The sequence below is a fragment of the Haemaphysalis longicornis genome, unplaced genomic scaffold (genome assembly GCF_048455015.1).
Source record: "Haemaphysalis longicornis isolate Haplotype H1 unplaced genomic scaffold, Haemaphysalis longicornis Haplotype H1 scaffold_12, whole genome shotgun sequence".
Classification (NCBI taxonomy): Eukaryota; Metazoa; Arthropoda; class Arachnida; order Ixodida; family Ixodidae; genus Haemaphysalis; species Haemaphysalis longicornis.
In genome coordinates, this window is record NW_027526225.1 from 91735084 (window position 1) to 91753446 (window position 18363).

Below are 18363 nucleotides of genomic sequence, written 5' to 3' on the forward strand. Positions count from 1 at the left end.
CCAACGATGACATGCTAATGGGTCGAGGCACTTACTGTTTTTGCTGATGTCTAGCTCTTCTAGACTGATGAGTGAGGATATGGCTGGAGGTAGTGTCTGTATGTCGTTGTCGCTTAGATTCAGCTTTCTTAGTCCGTGGCAGTGAAATAGTGGCTGGAAAAGAAAACGCGCGCGCTCATCGGATATAATTACAAGAGAGGTAGGAGACAGCACAAAGTTCATGCGAACTACTATCGCGGAAGAACTCATGAACAGTAATGCCTTGAACAAGGCTTTACATACCGAAGCAGGTCAAATGCTACGTTTTACATTACAGTAGGTCTCTTAAAACAACTCTTAATTTTTAAGTAAGCTCTGTAAAACGTGTCAGTCTTGCTGCTTTTTTTTTTTTCACTTATTATGCCATTATTTTTTGAGCAAGTCAATTAGTTACCAAGATAGTTAGAGATAATTAGTCATTTTTGGAGGAACAACAGACAACACAGTGTTAGCCATAAAACTGTAATCTTTATATTTTATAATTTATGAACCCCGGTGATTGCAATGAGAATTTAGTTTTTTGATGCACCACTTGGAACTAATTTTACAGCTCCCTGAACCTTGGTCACTCAAAATGGTTCCTTGCCACTGGTACCACCAAAGTTCAATGAGCTGTAAAATTAGTTCTAAGCAGTGCATCAAAAAACTGATTCTCTTATTGCAATCACCAGGGTTCATAGTATTGGAAAATATAAAGGTTACACTTTTATTACTAACACTGCCTCATCTACTGGTCCTCCAAAAATGACTAATTATCTCTATCTTGGTAACTAATTGACTGACTCAAAAAATAATGCCATATTTGAAATCAGTGGGGGAAAAGCAGCAAGAGACTGACGAGTTTCACAGAGTTTGCCTAAAAATTAAAAGAAATTGTTTTAAGAGCCATGTCCCCCCTCAAATGTTCAGACCAGTCGGAGAGGAGTCTAAATTAGCTGGAAACCTGACTTGCTGAAATCTGGTACGAGAAATTTAAACGTCTAAATCGATCAGAGAGGAGGCTAAATTAGCTGGAAACCTCAGACACACGGTGCAAGGACTGCAAGTAGGGCTAGTTGGGAACAGCCAATGTCTTCATCACAGTTAGAGTGCACAAATTACCAGTAATCAAAAATATAAAATGAAAAAAAAAAAAAAAAAAAGAAATGCTCAGGTCACTAGCAGAAAGCCTACCGAAACTCTGCAATAACACCCTAGCTCACAAATGTGCCTGGGTACAACTTAGAAACTACACTGGAGGTTGCTCCTGCGCCTCATAACCGTAGCCACCTGTTCCTCTGCACAGCGCAAAGAGTGCGTTACTGCGAGTATTCTGAACGACACACGAGTCATTTCTATGACTTTTCTGCCTTAATCTGCGTCTACGCTTCTGCAGCGATGACAAACAAACTACCATATTTGTTCGATTATAAGGCGGCCCCGATTACATGGCGAGGGCGCAGTTTGGAGAGTAAAAAAAAAATCGCCAAGGAGATATTTATATACTGAGCTTAGAATATAAGGTGGGGTATGAGTTTGAGAAAAACTGATTTTGGAAAAAATCCTCGCCTTATGTTCGAAAAAATACGGTAGATGAGAAAAAGCAGACGATGTCGAGCAGTAATCGCGATCTCCTTTCGAAATGCGCTTCGGGGCTCAGGCCCTTGTCGAGTTGGCTGCTGCTGGCAGAGAGAGACTGACCCTGGGCAGGTCCTTGATCTGGTTGGCGTTGAGGCAGAGCTCCTCGAGGGTGCGCTCGTGGTTGAACACCTCGGAGGGGACGTCCTCGAGGCCGTGGTGTGCATAGTCCAGCACGCGCACTTCCTCCCGCACGGGGCGCAGGCAGGGGCAGTGCCGGAACACCGGGCCCATCCCCCTGCATCAAGCCTGTCTTGTTACGTTCATAAACACTTAAAATATTGCTGTGGGAATTAATTCTCATGTACTGTTTTATGTATAAAGAACGGCACCAGAAGTTGTCGCTGTGCCTTATCACCGTAGCCGGATGTTTCTCCGCGCGGCGCAAGTAGGGCGTTACTGGGGATATTTTGAACATGGCGTGAGCCGTTCCCGTGATTTTTTGGACTTAATATGCTTATAAACGACTCCAGTGACGACACAAACAACAGACGATATCACGCATTCATAGCAAACCTCTTTCAAAACGCGCGCGCACTGACGTCACGGGTTCGGCGCTTTGGCGGAGTGATACACTACATGAGATGGTGTCGTTCTTGAGTTTTAACCGAGTATAGAGGCTAACACATCACCAAAGAACTAAAACATTCCAACCACTCTCCAAGCTGCAGTAAAACCTCGTTAGCAGAAATCTGCTTAAGCTAGAAGTTAGCTTAAATTTAGATAAGTAAAACCCTGAAGTCAGCATTTATTACTGTAAAAAGCCAAGCTTTACTACTGTGCTGTACTAAGTATGTTGCCTCCTCATCAGCTACGGCTTAACGGCATTCTCATGAAACAGAAAGATTTGGCTACCCTCTACTGGCCCTACCTTCCTAACAAAAAATGACATGCGTGCTCTTACAACCCATTCGGTAATACTGGGACTCGAAGAAGACCAGAGATATAAGTAGAAACATGACAAACTCAAATGCTGGAAGACTCTTTCTGATGAGCACTGAACACCTGCTAGGTGATATCAGCTGAAGTGAGATGGAACTTACATTTGCGGACGCCTCAACAGTGGTGTTCCAAGACGAACTGCAAATGAAAAGCAATGGGTCTCGGTTAAGAAATGTCAGCCAAATGTCAAATAGTTCTCACTGAAAAATGTTAATAGTAAAGCATAAAGGTTTAACAAAGACACCGTTAAACCACACTGTTAACACACAATTAGCTGTTGCTCGTTGAAATGTTTATAATTACTAAGCCATATACAGTTGAACCTCGTTATAACGAACACTGATATAGCGAATTATCCACTATAGCGAACTAAATACGAACTTTGGTTGGTCACGCTATATTTCAATTCCATTTATTATTTTGTAACGACACCGAAACCGTAAAAGCAGCTCGCGATATTGGATATAACGCAGAAATATTTCATCAGTAAGCTGAGGAGCTACTTGGAAAAACCCTCCGGAATCCGAAACTGTAGATGTATAAAAGCCTTTTTGTTTGTGGACACTGCGGAAAACTCCATCCTGCTCAGTGATGTGAGTACACACCAGATGAAGATACCATTCTTCATCAAATAAATAAAGACGCAGGCCTGTTCTGTCAAGTTAACTTTGTTATGTTGTAATTTCACGTACTCGTGTTCCGGTTCATTGAGCTTGAAATGCAACAAGGAGAAAGGTAAGGGTCACCTGGTTTATAGTGAATTCGAAGCATTAAAAAATGCATTCTTGTATCAAGTATTTTTGTGCAAGCCAGATTGTCGATTTATTAGAGCCGATCTTTACCTCTACTGTTACAACGAATATCAGATATAACTAATTTGCTGTCCCGATACCGCTTTGTTATATATAACGAGGTTCGACTGTATTTATAATTTAGACAGACTGCATGCTAAAGACTAGATTCAGCAGACACAAAAGCTTTAAACGGTGCACAATAGGTGAGGCACTTTGAATAAACAATACGAAAGGGAGGCAGAAGCAAAAAAGAAAGAACCAGTGCTGGGTTTGAGCAGGAATTACTCTTAAAGTCACCAAGAATCACTGCCACTTGTTTGTTTGGTAACCAGCAATAAAATGGCTACTCGGTGCGTTTTTACACCCTTGTTTTTCCGGTGTTTCAACTCGGCTAAGAAGAGTGACTTTCAGCGCCGGATATTACTCCACACGGGGGTTATTCTAAAAAAAAAAAGAGTCAAGCACTGCTTATTGTACACAACAACACAACATATGCAGGCCTGCGCTGCCACTGGCATATGTAGGATTTCATCTATAGCGTGGGGAATCTTGCATCTTCGGTATTTAAATGACGGAGGTATATTGAAAATGCGTTGTGTGTTCTCTGTTGCAGTTTCGATAAAGCAGTCACCAACGAGAATGAAAGGTGCATTTTGAATTTCGCATTGGTGAAAACAAAAACACAGTGTGCACATGTATCCGCAGAGAGCCCTTGTTCCACGGCCATAAACTACAGCCGTTCCCCTAGCCGTAACACTCTCTCTCATTAGAAACCTCTTTGCTCCCTTACTGACGAAAACAAAAGCACCATTCTTGTTGAGCAAACTAAAACTGTTCCCCTACTCGTAGGTAGCACTCCTTTACTCTCTCATTAGAAACTTGTTTGCTCCCTTACTGATGGAAACAAAGGCACCATTCTTGTTTGTTTTGTCACCAGCAATTAATGAATTGGCTACTCGGTGCGTTTATACACCCTTGCTTTTCGGGTGTTTCAACCACGACCAGTCGTGGTTTCAACCCGGCTAAGAAGAGTGCATTAAGTTGAACAGCGCAGGGACGGAACTAAGAGCAGAGGCGACAAACCAGATATTACTCCACACGGGGGTTATTTTTGAAAAAGAGTCAAGCACTGCTTATTGTATAGGGAGAGTTGTCGAACCCTGTGAAAAGAAACAGCGGAACCAATAGGCAAACCACCCTGTTAACGGCATGTAGCGCTTTGTTTGGTTGTGTACGCGCGAGACTGTATACGTGCTAAAGTGTCAGTTACCAACTTCTGAGAAATGTGACACCAACTTTGATCGAGACACGCTCAAAGCGCATTGCAGCCGTACTGGAGCACGTTAAATGTCTAACATTTGTACGTGATCACGTAATCATGGAACCGTTCATGCATGCGTTGCTTCAACATGTGCGTGTCTATGCATGAGTGGATGGGCCTGCGTATCCCATAATGACACATCATGCACGAACACGCAATCATGGCGATAATGGGATTCGTAGATATATGTATTATCGTTACAACAAAATCGCTTTATGCCAAATCGCTTTAACCAATGCAGCGCTTAAAAGAATCGCAAAAGTTTTTGACGAAGCCGGTTTCCTGTCCTGAGGACTTCGTCCGCGCCCCGCGCATGCGCAGACGATGCGCCCGCAGCGGGCGCATTGCAAACTTCCGCGTGCACGCGAGCCCTCCGCAAAGCAGTGAGAAAAGCAGGACCAAGCACAAATAGCACTGGAAATGTCATTCGGCTCCTTCCAATCCAATTAAAACACCTTTCGGAGGCGCCAACGAGAAGCGAGCCGATCCATCCAGCCCGCTCACTTGCCAACGAGAGATAGCAACTATTCCGGGGGGGAGGAGCCGGCGCAATAACCACCGCGACGCCAGTGCCGGTGGAGCAGCTCGTATAACGATTATTTGTCGGTGCGCCAGTTGCCGAAGATTAAATCAGGCGGGCAGCATCTCCGGGAAAGGAGCACCCAGAGATCTCGCCGGAGATAATTAGCGTGCCCGGGCTTCCCTGCAGCCTCTTTCCGGTGGGGGGGGGATTCCTGTTCGCTGTCGTGTCGTTGGTGCACGCGCGCTCCGACTCAATTATAGGTGACGACTGGAGTCGAGCCGCGCGACCGTAATATCGGATCGGCGCGAATTATAACGGCATCGCGGAAGCCAGTGAACTCGTTCGACTGGAAGCCGGACGCGCGCGCATGCAGGCAGGCAGGCGTACACACGAACAAACCGAGCGAACATTGCAAAATCATTCGAAAACGATTCATTCGCCCAGGTTCGTTCGCTGTCAAATCCCAGGCGCGGATCGAATTCTGCGGTTTTACGCCTGGTACGTCCCGATCTAGCCGCAACTCAGTTCACGCACGCAAAAGTAAAAAAAACAACGGATAATAATTAGCTCGTTCGATACACCTGCAATTACTTTGTCACCATATTGTGAATTATCTCATTCCAATTTTAATAGAAATAAGACATCGACATGGCTTTCCCAACACCAGAAGGTTTCCTGCGGCATCGAGGTGTCTTTCAAATGGCATTAAAAAGTATGCTGCTCTTCTGTTTAAAAGCGCAGTGGATCAACACGCCATCAGAGGTGCCCGCGCGGCGGGATTTCAATTCGTATGCATTACAAACCAGATAAATATGTTCGAACTGAAGGAATAAAGTGGTAAAATACCGTGCCGCGCACGTATAGAACGCGACCAAAATTTACGTTAGAACACGATGCTCAACGAGTACGAACCCCAACAGGAATACGCACAAACTGATGACTCACAAATGATTTGAAAAACTACGAGGACTCTACAGAAGAAGGCAGCGAGTGTAATCCCGCGTTGTCGAGGTGCGCTGCAAAATGACTGACACACTTAAAAGGAATTTTCGCTGTCTATAATTAGCGTCTTTACATCCTAGCAAAAAAAACTCAACAAAACTTTTTAAAGAGAGTCTACTATAGCATCAAAGGTTTATACAGCACCCAACACCTCCCCCCCCCCAGAAGTATTTCGACATTCCCCCCCCCCCCACCCCTTCTCCCAGGATTTCAAACCCCCCAAAATCGAAATTCTGGATAAATTACTGCTTATCATTCTTACACCCTAGCGAAAACGCTTTGACAGGGTGTTTTGTCCTCTATTACAACCCTTTGAAGGGGTGTTTTTTTTTTCTTGCTAGAATAAATAATTTTACAGTGTACTTTAGGGTGACAGAAAGCCGGACGCAAAGTGGAGTTCTGTCTATCTCTGAGTACCCACGTAGCGATACAGTATGTCAGAACCACACGCGCGATGCGTAGCTACGGATGAAGCAGACTGACAGCCCGCTTAATCAGTCCAATAAACCGGTAACCGTACACATAAATGTACACCGCATGTGCTTCTATAACGAGCGGGCAATGGTTATTTTCATGCACCCATCCATCCACTGTGTGGCGTAACGCTAAGGTTTTTTTTAGGAAGGGGGGGGGGGAGGAACGATCACCTGCGCAGTCGGACCACCTATGGAGTTTTTACTTAACTGCTAAAGTTTCCACAGGCAACCACAAATGCGCGGTGTTTTGTCCCTGCTTCCAATTAGCATTCTAGTTCCCAGACATCGTCCACGGTGCTCCCTTGCTTGTCCTCTTCCCTAGCCTAGCCTTTTGCGCCGGTATATATAAGATAGCTTGCACTGACGTCTTCATAGCTGCCATGTTTGTGACCCACAAGCACGGCGGAAGGCTGCACAGACGCTTTTATCTCTGGGAACTTCGAAAAACTGTGGTTGATTCCTCTGTCATAGGAATCGGTAAAGTACGAAAGTGAAATGTGCAGCGAAATTTGCAGCTGTGCATGATTTGCGGGTCGGCGGCTGTCTTGTGGGTGTGCTCGGCGAGCGACGTCCTGCTGGCGGGTCGTTTCGGCAAAGGTGTACTTGCGTCATTTCCGTTACGGATACGACCTCATGGAAATCTTGGTGTTTCCCGGCATAAAACCCTTCCGTATTAAAATAGAAAACCCGAAAACGAACAACCCGAAGTATAACGTACTCTTTAGTTCTAAAGGTTGCTTCCCCGCAAGAAGACCCTGTGTTCAGGGGTGCATCTTTTACAGGCCGCTTGCTTCGTTGAACGGGCGTCACTTCCGTGACGGATATGACGCCTTTGAAATATTTGTGTATCCGAGAATACAAGACTTTCGTGTTAAAAAGCTTGAAGTGGTTCACAAGAACGGGAGGCCGGGGAACCTGTCCAGTGAAGCTCGCGCTTGTACGGTGACTTGCAGGGCGCTCCGCCGGGCGCAGGGATGCGTTCGCCAGGGGTTTCTCTGCAACACCAGCACGCTGTACCGGTGTCGCCATCACATGTTTAAAACTAACCGCATAGACGGCAATATCCGCCATTTCCTTAAATGCCATAAAAAAAGATTAGAAGCCTACAAACTATCCACGGCTTTACGAACGTGTTGGAGTTAGCACAACCTTTTTTACTTGAAAATACTATTTTACTCAAAGAAAAAAATAGCGCGGAGAAAGTACTTACCTTACATTTGTCATTCCTATTGCATCTACCACAGAAAATAAAAAAGATATTTTATGCATTCTTGACCGCTTGCACTTCTGCGTCCAATATTAGCCATATTTCGGCTGGCACAACGCCACCTCCATCCTTTAGACCTTTCCAAAACTTTGACCACCTAACTAGAGTTGTTGTACACGCGGGTATAAACATTGGCGTGACATTTGCCTCACTCGCTAAGTGAACCAAAATCAGCCTTTCTCGTAGTAACAAATACATCCGCACAAATATCGGCCGTCTTCTTCGCGAAGTGCGAGAGCTAACGAAACTGCTCCTCTCCAAAACAATAAACTAGATAACTACATTTTTTTCAATTCCCAAGTGAAGTGTCAGAGTGTTAGATTTATTTAATTGAACGTAAAATGTTTTCAACAGCACGTCTCTGGTGAAAATAGAAAACAGCGTTAGATGGGAAACTTTTTCGTGTTTTAGTGCATCATTTAGCTATGGAAGCTGGCTTATAGTTTCAGGCCACTTTCATAATTCGATTCTCGATTTGCAGCGAGGCAAATAATATTAGGCCGACATTCACAAAGCTGTTTCGCCCGCGTGTGGTTTGTTCCCTTCAAAGAGAGCGATGTGATAGCCGAGGCGCCGGCTAACGAAAGCTACTTTTCGATATCGTACGAGCAAGTAGCTTTGCAAATCAGTGTCCGCTTTTTTAATCGCAATGCCAAGATGCTACTCCAGCCGTTATTCTGATGGCAAAAAATTACCGTCGGACAGTCCAATTGATAGCAACGCGATGCTGAAATTGCGCCTAACTCCATTATTCTGGGCAAGCGTTAGTGGAAGTTCTTCTATGGAAATAACAGTGCGAAACGCGACGCTACCACGCGCATTTGAAGCCGGCGGTGAGCAGCCACCGGCTCTAGCGCTGCCGCTTCCGTTCCATCACGTACGTCACGTCCGGCCGCCGGTAATGGCCGCTCTTCTATTTAGTTCCGGTTCCGAAAACGCCAGTGTCGTTAGCCGTTTGCGTCACTCGCGTTCATGTTTGAAACGTGTTATTTTGCATTTCGCCCTCTTTTTATGTGCACTTTAGGTGACATTTTTTTACGCTGTCGAAAATTTGAGTGCAGTTGGCCTTTAAGGGTGTTATAAACGACGAAACACCCTTAAAAAGGGTATTTTCTTTGGTTTTTGCTAGCGTGTAAGGGCGTTATAACACCCTTTTAATGTGTTTTCTGGGGTTTTTGCGGAGTTTTGTGGGTGTTGCAGTTATAGACAGTGCCCTTAAGGGTGTAAATGATTTTACAGCGTACACGAATGCGCTACCCCACTGGACACAAGGCGTCTTAGAGATGTCTACCATGGTCTCGCATGGTCTTAGACATCTTGCGCTATGAAAGTTACCTATAAGACGTCTATTTCTGTATGTCTTAAGAAAGATAGCTACAGGACACCTGTGCAAGATCTCCGACGTCTTGAGCTACGTGAGACGTCGAGAAGTTTACTAAGATGGCTAGAAGACATACGAACCTCAACGTGTACAAGACGTTTTTCCTAACTGACTGATGTTGTAAGCTTCTAATACACCTACAAAACGTCTATCATGAGATGTATACAGGTATACATCGCAACCGGTGTGACACAACACGACACAACAGTTCGGCTGTGACACAACACGAACGAGAGACCTCGGGGCTGCTTCCAGGGGAGCACAGGAAGACACTTGTGACCACGTGGAGAGGGGGAGGAGAGCTCAGACAGACGGGCAGCTTTAGGGCTGCCTAATTTTTTGGTTCGCTTATTTTCGCCCGGGAGTGGCGTTTTATTTTTAAGCCGCGGCAGTAGTCCCGATATAGAGCGACACTTCTTCTCTCCTCGCGACCGGGGGACTCGGGCGAATCGCACGACCTCGGAACACGTCGTATATTATACCCACGGGCTCTTTCTTGCCTAAGCTCTCACTTTTGTTCGTTTCCGCCCGTGCCGTTTGTTTTTTCGAGTCCACGTTCGTTTAACCCAGCCACTGCGTGCGTCAACGTGACGCCGTCTGACGACGTGAGTGACGTCCGAAGTGCTCCAACGCGGGACGTGACGTACGAGTAGCCAGGATTACGGTTCTTCTTGCCTTTTACGGTTCTTTTCACACACACATACGCAGAGAACATTCTGCCCGCATATGTCTTCTTTACAGAGAGCTTGTTTCAAAGCTCGAAGCGTCACGGAAATGGTGCGACGGATGTGATGTACCGGAACTGACGCAACGGAAACGCGTTCTTTAGCCTTTACCACGGCATCACATCCACGACGGATGTGATGTACTGGAACAACTGGCGTCGCGGCCCCCTACGAGTTAGCAGGGGGGGACGCGACAAAGCACTGACCCGGCTTATTGTCCAATTAAGACAACTGAAACTTATTGTTCGTTCGCAAGTGACGACCGAACGATACCGCGCAAATGGGACGTCTGATCTCAACACGGGCGGTCATTTTGCGATGTCGTTAAAAATACAAATAATTTACTACACTGCCGCCTATAATGCACCCCAATGAATGCTTAAGTTTTTTTTATAGATTTTAGGCGTTTTTTTATTTTATTCATTTTACTTTTTCCCCTTCTTTTCTCCGTGTTCCGGCCTCCTCCTGAAACGAAATCCTGCATACGCCACTGACCGGAACTGACGCAACGGAAACGCGTTCTTTAGCCTTTACCACGGCTTCCTTCCAGCCAATGTAACGGCACCCTGGCTGTAACGTACCAACGGAGTCGCTTAATCACAAGGCGTAATGCACCATCATCGTTCCCTTCGTTGTGGCCGAAATCATTTTGTTATTGAAAGTGCAGAAAGAAAGAAGTCATGGGGGCAAATATTGAGCGGCGCAACGGCTGCCCCCATTGGCTGAGAGCGCTGCGTTCGCTCGTCCTATTAACTGCTTCACTCTATGTACAATTCTCAAAGCTACACGCACTTTGTAAAACCTGGTCATACACAGGCCGCAACGTTTCACTAGAATACCCTCCAAAAATGGCAGCATCTCCACTCCGTGGATGATGGCGAGGGTGCGGAGCACGGGGACTCGAAATGACATCCAAGTTGCGCCCCGGGGTGACATCCGATTTGCGCCCCGACCGTCATTCGATTTGAGCCGTGAGTTGCACCTTGATTGTTCCCTAAATGAAACTGCAACTCACGGCTCAAATCGAATTTCGCTTGATGGTGGTGGACGCGGATGGACATTGGGAGGTCCTGAGGTACTCCGCACCGTTACAGGGGAGGGAGTAAGCCGTTTGACTCTCGGGTACTACTCACGGTCGTAGCCCAGTGGGTACGACGACTGACACTAACCCTGTCTGGTCTACCAGACACATGCTCGAAACCTGCCGGTGCCTGTGTGATTTATTGCGATTGTAAATGCTATGCGCACGGACGCGGACGGACACTGTGCGGCCCTAAGGCACTCAGCAACAACAACATCAACAACAAAAAAAGTGAGCGTGAAGGATGAGGCGCTTCACGGACTGCAGACTAATGTTGAGTACGTGCCCCAGATTCCTGGTCCTTCTTGTGAAAGAAACGGATGACGGCGATTAGGATGTGTCGTGCACGGGTTGCATGACGGCGAGGTTCTAATTTAGGCGGCATGCCTTCCCGGAGTTTCTAGTTCGGCATGACGCCGCCAGGCGGACCGGTACTTGAAAGAGGTCCATTGTATGGCCTCCTCAGTCCTGCATTATCGGTCCTGGACTATTCGCAAACTGTCTGAACACGTTCCGACGCTCATTTTTTTTTTCTTTTTTTTTTCTTATTCCTTCGAACAGCAGAGGTGTTCAGGCCGACACGAATACTTCCCGCGAGGACAGAAAACCCCGAAGCCTCAAAACAAAATATGGTTAGGGAGGTCCAGGGAATCGAACCCGGGACCTTATCGCCGTAAAACCCGCAACCTAACCACTGGGACACCGGTTTATACTCGGTTATACCGGGTGTACACTGGTTATACCGGTTACACTCGGCAACGAAAGCTGCTCCTGCGCCTCATCACCGCAGCCGGATGTGAATCCGCGCCGCGCAAAAAGTGCCTTACTGTGAGTATGTTGAACGTTGCTTGAGCCGTTTCCGTTATTTCTCGCACTTAATCTGCTTATAACTTCCTGCAGCGACGATAAAAAAACTAGGTGTGAAAAAAAAAAAAAGACGATGTTACGCATTAATCTCGTTTCAAAACGCGCGTGCGCGTTGACATCCGGGTCCGTCACTTCGGCGGAATGATACGTTACATGAGCTATTGCTGTTGCCGTTCTTAACTTGCGCAGCGGTGGGGAACAATAACACGTGCAGCCAACTGGAAAGAAAAAAAAACGCTTCCCCTGGTAGGAGTCGAACGTGGGCCCCTCGCGTTATGAAACCGGTGTATCCGATCGGGCTATCATGACATTCCGGGCGCACTCCATTTCATTTGGGTTCGTAGTGCGGGAGTTGGCTTTGGACATGGCCGCGGGTTCTATCTAGCGCGTGCTAACGCGGTCCACTTCGGGAGAGATATGAAGGCTCGCAGAAGAAACGATCCGGGCATGCCAGTCATGGACAACTGTCAGCGGCATGTTCAGAAGTAAATGTGGGGTGATGACATATGGAGCGGAAACTTGACGCCTTACTAAACTTGAAAGCGAACTGGGGTTGGCTCAACGGGCCATGGAACGAATAATGAGCGGAGTGACACTTAGAGACAGGAAACGTGCTTCCAGGATTAGACAACAAACTAGAGAAGATATCATAGCTCAAACAAAGAAAAAATTACACCATCTTCCTGTAGGGGAACCCTGGGTAGTATGCGAAGCAGCCATGGGGTCGACTGAAGTTCCCATTAGTTTTCAGTTCATCGTTTCCGTTGACGTTCAGCTTCGCGTGCATTCGTCGTATCAGTAGCTTCTTGGCGTAGTTTGAATGAGTGAAGGACAAAAGGCGCGTTCGTAGCACATGCTCCCGTCTCGGTTTATAGCACAGTGGGAAGAGCGCCACGTACCTCCCGTTGCGGCCAGAGAGCCGTGGGATCGAAGCCGGGCGCCGCCTAACTATTTCTTTTTTTAGTGGACTGCGCTGACGTCAGCCCGAACGCTGACGGGGCTGAAGAGACGCGCATGCGCAGTGGAGTGCGGACGGCGGACAATGAGGGAGGGAGGGACACAGCCCCGAGCATGAGATGCTTCGCATCTAAAATAAAAGGACTTCGCATCTAAAGGAAAATTCGCATCTAAAACAAAGGCTGCCCACGTAATCTGGCGAATTGACAATCGGTGGACTACCAGAGTGACACAGTGGCCACCGAGAGACAGGTACAGAAAAAACCTAGGTTCATTTCTCTGTCATAGGAATCGGTAAAGCACGGAAGTGAAATGTGCAGCGAAATCGGAAGCTAAGCATGATTTTGCGGGTCGGCGGCTGTCTTGTGGGTGGGCTTGGCGAGCGATGTCCTGCTGGCGGGTCACTTCGGCGAAGGTGTACTGGCGTCCTTTCAGTGACGGATATGACGTCAGTGAAATCTTGGGGTATCGCGGCATAAAACACTTCTGTGTTAAAATATAAAACCGAAAACGAACAACCCGAGTTATAACGTACTCTTTAGTACTAAAGGTTGCTTCTCAGCAAGAATACACTGTGTGCAGGGGTGCACCCTTTACAGGCCGCTTGCTCCGTTGTACTGGCGTCATTTCCGTGACGGATATGACGTCAGTGAAATCCGGGGTATCACGGCATAAAACACTTTCGTGTTAAAATATAAAACCCGAAAACGAACAACCCGAGTTATAACGCACTCTTTAGTACTAAAGGTTGCTTCCCAGCAAGAAGACCATGTGTGCAGAGGTGCACCCTTTATAGGCCGCTTGCTCCGTTGTACTGGCGTCACGGATGTGACGTCGGTGAAATATTTGTGTATCCGGGAATAAAACACCTTCGTGTTAAAGTAGAAAGGCCAATTACTCGATGGAGGGTCGAAATAAGGAAATTTGGAAGCATAGCGTGGACTCTAGCGGCGCGAGACAGGAGCGGTTGGGGGTCGTTAGGGAGAGGCCATTGTCCTGCAGTGGACCTCGTGGGCTTCCGCTGCTGATTACGATGCATTAATTAGCATAGCCGGGTTTCCGATATGAAGGAAGAGGGGCCGCAGCGCTGCTGTTTCTCCAGCCTTGCACCACTAGTGCAAACTGTTCCAATTCTTAAACATGGAGGGGACATCGGTCCAAAGCCAGTCCTCGCATTGTCCACCGATTATCCAGGACTGGTAAACCGAGGAAGCCCCATGTAGTCTTCGTAACTGCGAAGAATCCGCAGCAGGGGTGGGAACCTGACAAGGCGTCTATAATAGACGCATGCATTCATCATCATCAGCCTATCTACGCCCACTGCAGGGCAAAGGCCTCTCCCATAGGTCTCCAATTATACCGGTCCTGTGCTAACTGCGACCAATTTATCCCAGCAAATGTCTTGATCTCATCTGGCCATCTAACTTTCTGCCTCCCCCTGCAACACTTGCCTTCTCTAGGGATCCACTCTGTTACCCTTAATGACCAAGGGTTATCTTGCCTTCGCATTACATGCCCTGCCCACGTCCATTTCTTTTTCTTAATTTCTACTAGTATGTCCTTAACACGCGTTTGTTCCCTGACCCACTCCGCTCTCTTCTTGTCCCTTTATGTTATACCTATAATCTTCCGTTCCATTGCTCGCTAAGTCGTCCTCAATTTAAGTTGAACCCTCTTAGTGATCCTCCAAGTTTCTGCCCCGTAGGTGAGTACTGGTGAGATGCGGGTGTCATACACTTTCTTCCTAAGGGACAATAGTAGGCTGCCATTCATTATCTGAGAAAACCTGTCGAATTCACCCTTCCACCCCATTCTTATCCTTCTAATTATTTATGTCTCATGGTTGGGATCTTGGGTCACTACTTTGCCTAAGTAGATATATTCGCTTACCACATCCACTGCCTCGCCACCTATCTCAAACCGCCGTGCTCTCCCGAGGTTATTGAGCATCACTTCAGTTTTCTGCATTATAATTTTCAGGCCCACGATTTTATTCTGCTTGTCCGGTGCGGTAACTATGCTTTGCCATTCGTCCCCCGAGTTACTTAGCAAGGCAGCGTCATCGGCAAATCTGAGGTTACTGAGGTTATATTAACCCTCACACCCACCTGCTCCCAATTTAATGTTCTGAGTACCTCTTGTAAACATGCTGTGAATAACATTGGAGAGAATGTGTGTCCTTGTCTGACGCCCTTCCTTATAGGTATCTTACCGCTCTCCTTATGGAAGTCATCAGACATGTCCACTGCTAAATGAAGGCCTACATTTCCCATTAGCTTCCAACTCCTCCAACCCTGCACTGTACGGATCCATCCCTGTTTTATTTGTCTATCAAGTTATCTGTAGTACCGTCTTTTGGTAGCCACTCTGTTTCTCTGGCGGTCTACGGGTTGTCAGTTCTCCGGCTTACATACGCAGCCCGACCCCATTTCTGTCTACTAATTTGAGCTAAGATGGATGTCTTCAACGCGAATATGCTCCGAAATCCAAGACGCTCGTCTTCTTTCCCTGAGCGCCACTCCTGTCGCTCTTTCCATGGCTCGCTGCGCCAACGGTCGTCTGCACCATTCGGGTGGGTTAACGAGAATTCCGTCGTACTCGCACAAAAGCACTTCCGATAAGAAATATTGGTCATATAAGAAAGGAAGTTCTTTTTATTGCACTTTTTTCTGACACAAACAAGGCATTTTTTTTTCTTCAGTAAGTTGCTATTTCCGCAAACTTCGTATCCCGGAATGGTAGCCCGGCCTCTATTAGACAGTTTTAGCAGTACGTCTGTTCCGTCGTGTACGCGTAGTTACCGTGTTGACCGGGACCCGCCTGGGCACTTGTGCATTCGTCGCGGTAGGGGGATTAGTTCCGCGGGCCGGCCTATGCCATGTGCGTGCATTCGCCACGGTGGGGTGCGCCTCCTCGCCGTTCCCCGCGCGCATGCGCAGTCGGGTCCCAGTAATCACGGTAACTACGTGCACGACGGAAAAGACGGACTGCTAAACTCTCTAAAATACCAAGCCTTCCGTTTAAAAAAAGGACACGAAAGAAATATTTCAGATTTGTGTAAAACCCAATGAGCTTTGCACATTTGTTGGAAAATGCACAATCTAGTTTGTGAAGTCTCTTTTCCCCGAGTTGCCGAAGCAGCGTTGTCGACCACCCCCAAGCGTAGGATTCATAAATGCGCCAGAATGTAGCGGGGAATACAAAAGGATGTAGAGCTTTACATGTAACCCATAGGAATACAGCTGCCCGGGTAGCTGAACTAGTAAAGAAATCATTAGAATCCGAAGGTTGTGTGTTCGTGTCCCAAGTGGGGCACGTGTTTTTCTCCACTGACTTTCTTCCAAACATTTCAAACTTCCTCTTTTCATGCGAAAAAAAAACGACAAATAACTTGACCCCCTTTGCGTAGTTGACGGTGGTTTCCTAAGCTTCCAGCGTTCAGTCAACGAATATATATATATATATTAAGCGAATCAGAATAGGAAATGAGGGGCTCGTTGAAAATAAGACAGAAATAAGAATTGGCAGTCAAGAAGACCTCGGAAAGCAAAGGGGAGGATGTAGTAGCTCAAGATAAAGAATTTGGAAAATAAGAAAGTGGAGAAAAAATGCCCGCCAGGTGGTATCCGAACCCACGACCTCCAGAATACCGGTCTGGTGCGATAACCACTACGCTACCGGCGGGGCTACTTTAGCCTACACTTATTTCCAAATTATTTATCTTGAGCTACTACATCCTCCCCTTTGCTTTCCGAGGTCTTCTTGACTGCCAATTCTTATTTCTGTCTTATATATATATATATATATATATATATATATATATATATATATATATATATATATATATATATATATATAGAGAGAGAGAGAGAGAGAGAGAGAGAGAGAGAGAGACAGACAGATAGAAATAAGGGTTGGCAGTCCAGAAAGCAAAGGGCAGGATATGGTAGGTCATTGAAACACATAAGGACTTTGGAAAGACTGAAAGAAAGTGGAGAAAAAATTCCCGCCGGGTGGAATCCGAACCCACGACCTCCAGAATACGCGTCTGGTGCGATGACCACTACGCTACCGGCGGGGCTATCTTCCCCTCCACTTTCTCGGGCATTTATATTAAGGTATTTTTGTTTTCAGCACTTAGCGGTGGTAGCCGTCTCCTGTACCCCTTAGGTCGCCAGGATGGCTTCCCCTTCTCGCCGGGGGTATTGTAGCAAGTATGTGTGTAGCGCACATGGAAGCGTAATTGTGACGTGCATCAGCCATGACGGACAAATCCCCATATGGGGGTATGCGCCGGATGCTGACGAGGAAGAGGACGCTCTCGTTCAAGCTCAGCCTCGCAAAAAGCTGGTCGTTTCGGCTCGCCCCTCCTGCGTTGACGCCTAGTTCACGAATAAACGTGCCCATCCTTCTACACGAACGTCGAGTATCTCCCTTACAATATATATATATATATATATATACCCTACTGAAAAGTTCCGTACATACGGAATTATGGGAATACGGATTTCATACGGAGTGTTACGCCCCCAAGCGTAATGAATGTAGGTATTAGTCCTACAAACACGGGAATTATATGAGTTCGCACAATATGAACATTTGGCACTGTTTTCGTGTTTTTATCTTCAATAATAAGCAAAATCACTCTCCGTATGATTTCCGTATACTCCGTATATACGGAATTCATACGGACAATGATTTCGCGGTTCTATTGATCGGTGTCAAATGTTTCAATAGGCATGTACTGTTTCATTTTGATGTGCTTCTGAAAAATCTTTCTCGATTTGTGGCGGCTTTGTGTCATGCTAAGAATGTGCTGCGCATTCCTATAATTCCGTATATACGGAACGTTTCAGTAGGGTATATATATACATACAGAACTCCACTCAATGCTTTTATACTGATTTTATGAAATATTAGGTGCGGAGCACCTTAGGACCGCACAATGTCCGTCCACGTCCGTGCGCATAGCATTTACAATCGCAAAAAATAAAAAAATCACACAGGCACCGGCAGGTTTCGAGCATGTGTGGTTAGTGTCAGTCATCTTACCCATTGGGCTACGACCATGAGTTAGTACCCGAGAGTCAAACGCCTTACTCCCTCTCCTGTAACGGAGCAGAGTACCTTAGGACCTCCCACGGTCCGTCCGCGTCCATCAGTGCGCACACCACCATCAAGCGAAAATCAAGCGAAATTCGATTTGAGCCGTGAGTTGCAGTTTCATTTAGGGAATAATCAAGGTGCAACTCACGGCTCAAATCGAAAGAAGGTCGGGGTGCAAATCGGATGTCACTCGGGGCGCAACTTGAATGTCATTTCGAGTCCCCGTACTCCGCGCCCTCGCCATCCTCCACGGAGTGGAGATGGT

At 46.7% G+C, this 18363-nt stretch overlaps 1 protein-coding gene and 1 non-coding gene across 3 annotated transcripts in view; both read right to left on the reverse strand.

Annotated features, from left to right (window-relative positions):
• The window catches only part of LOC144163018 (uncharacterized), a 67341-nt gene that overhangs the window by 47247 nt on the left and 1731 nt on the right, over positions 1-18363 (reverse strand). Inside the window, exons 2-4 of one of the 2 annotated variants that reach the window (XM_077693793.1) lie at positions 2700-2736; positions 1720-1894; positions 36-153 (exon numbers count right to left, since the gene is read on the reverse strand). In XM_077693793.1, the coding sequence (XP_077549919.1) occupies positions 36-153; positions 1720-1894; positions 2700-2701 (295 nt within the window). In that variant the 5' untranslated portion in view covers positions 2702-2736. Of the gene's footprint in view, positions 1-35; positions 154-1719; positions 1906-2699; positions 2737-18363 lie in introns of both variants that reach the window. The other variant, XM_077693794.1, reaches the window with a different exon arrangement.
• Positions 16998-17070, reverse strand: Trnat-cgu (transfer RNA threonine (anticodon CGU)). The gene has a single exon. It is a non-coding gene; the product is annotated as a tRNA-Thr (tRNA).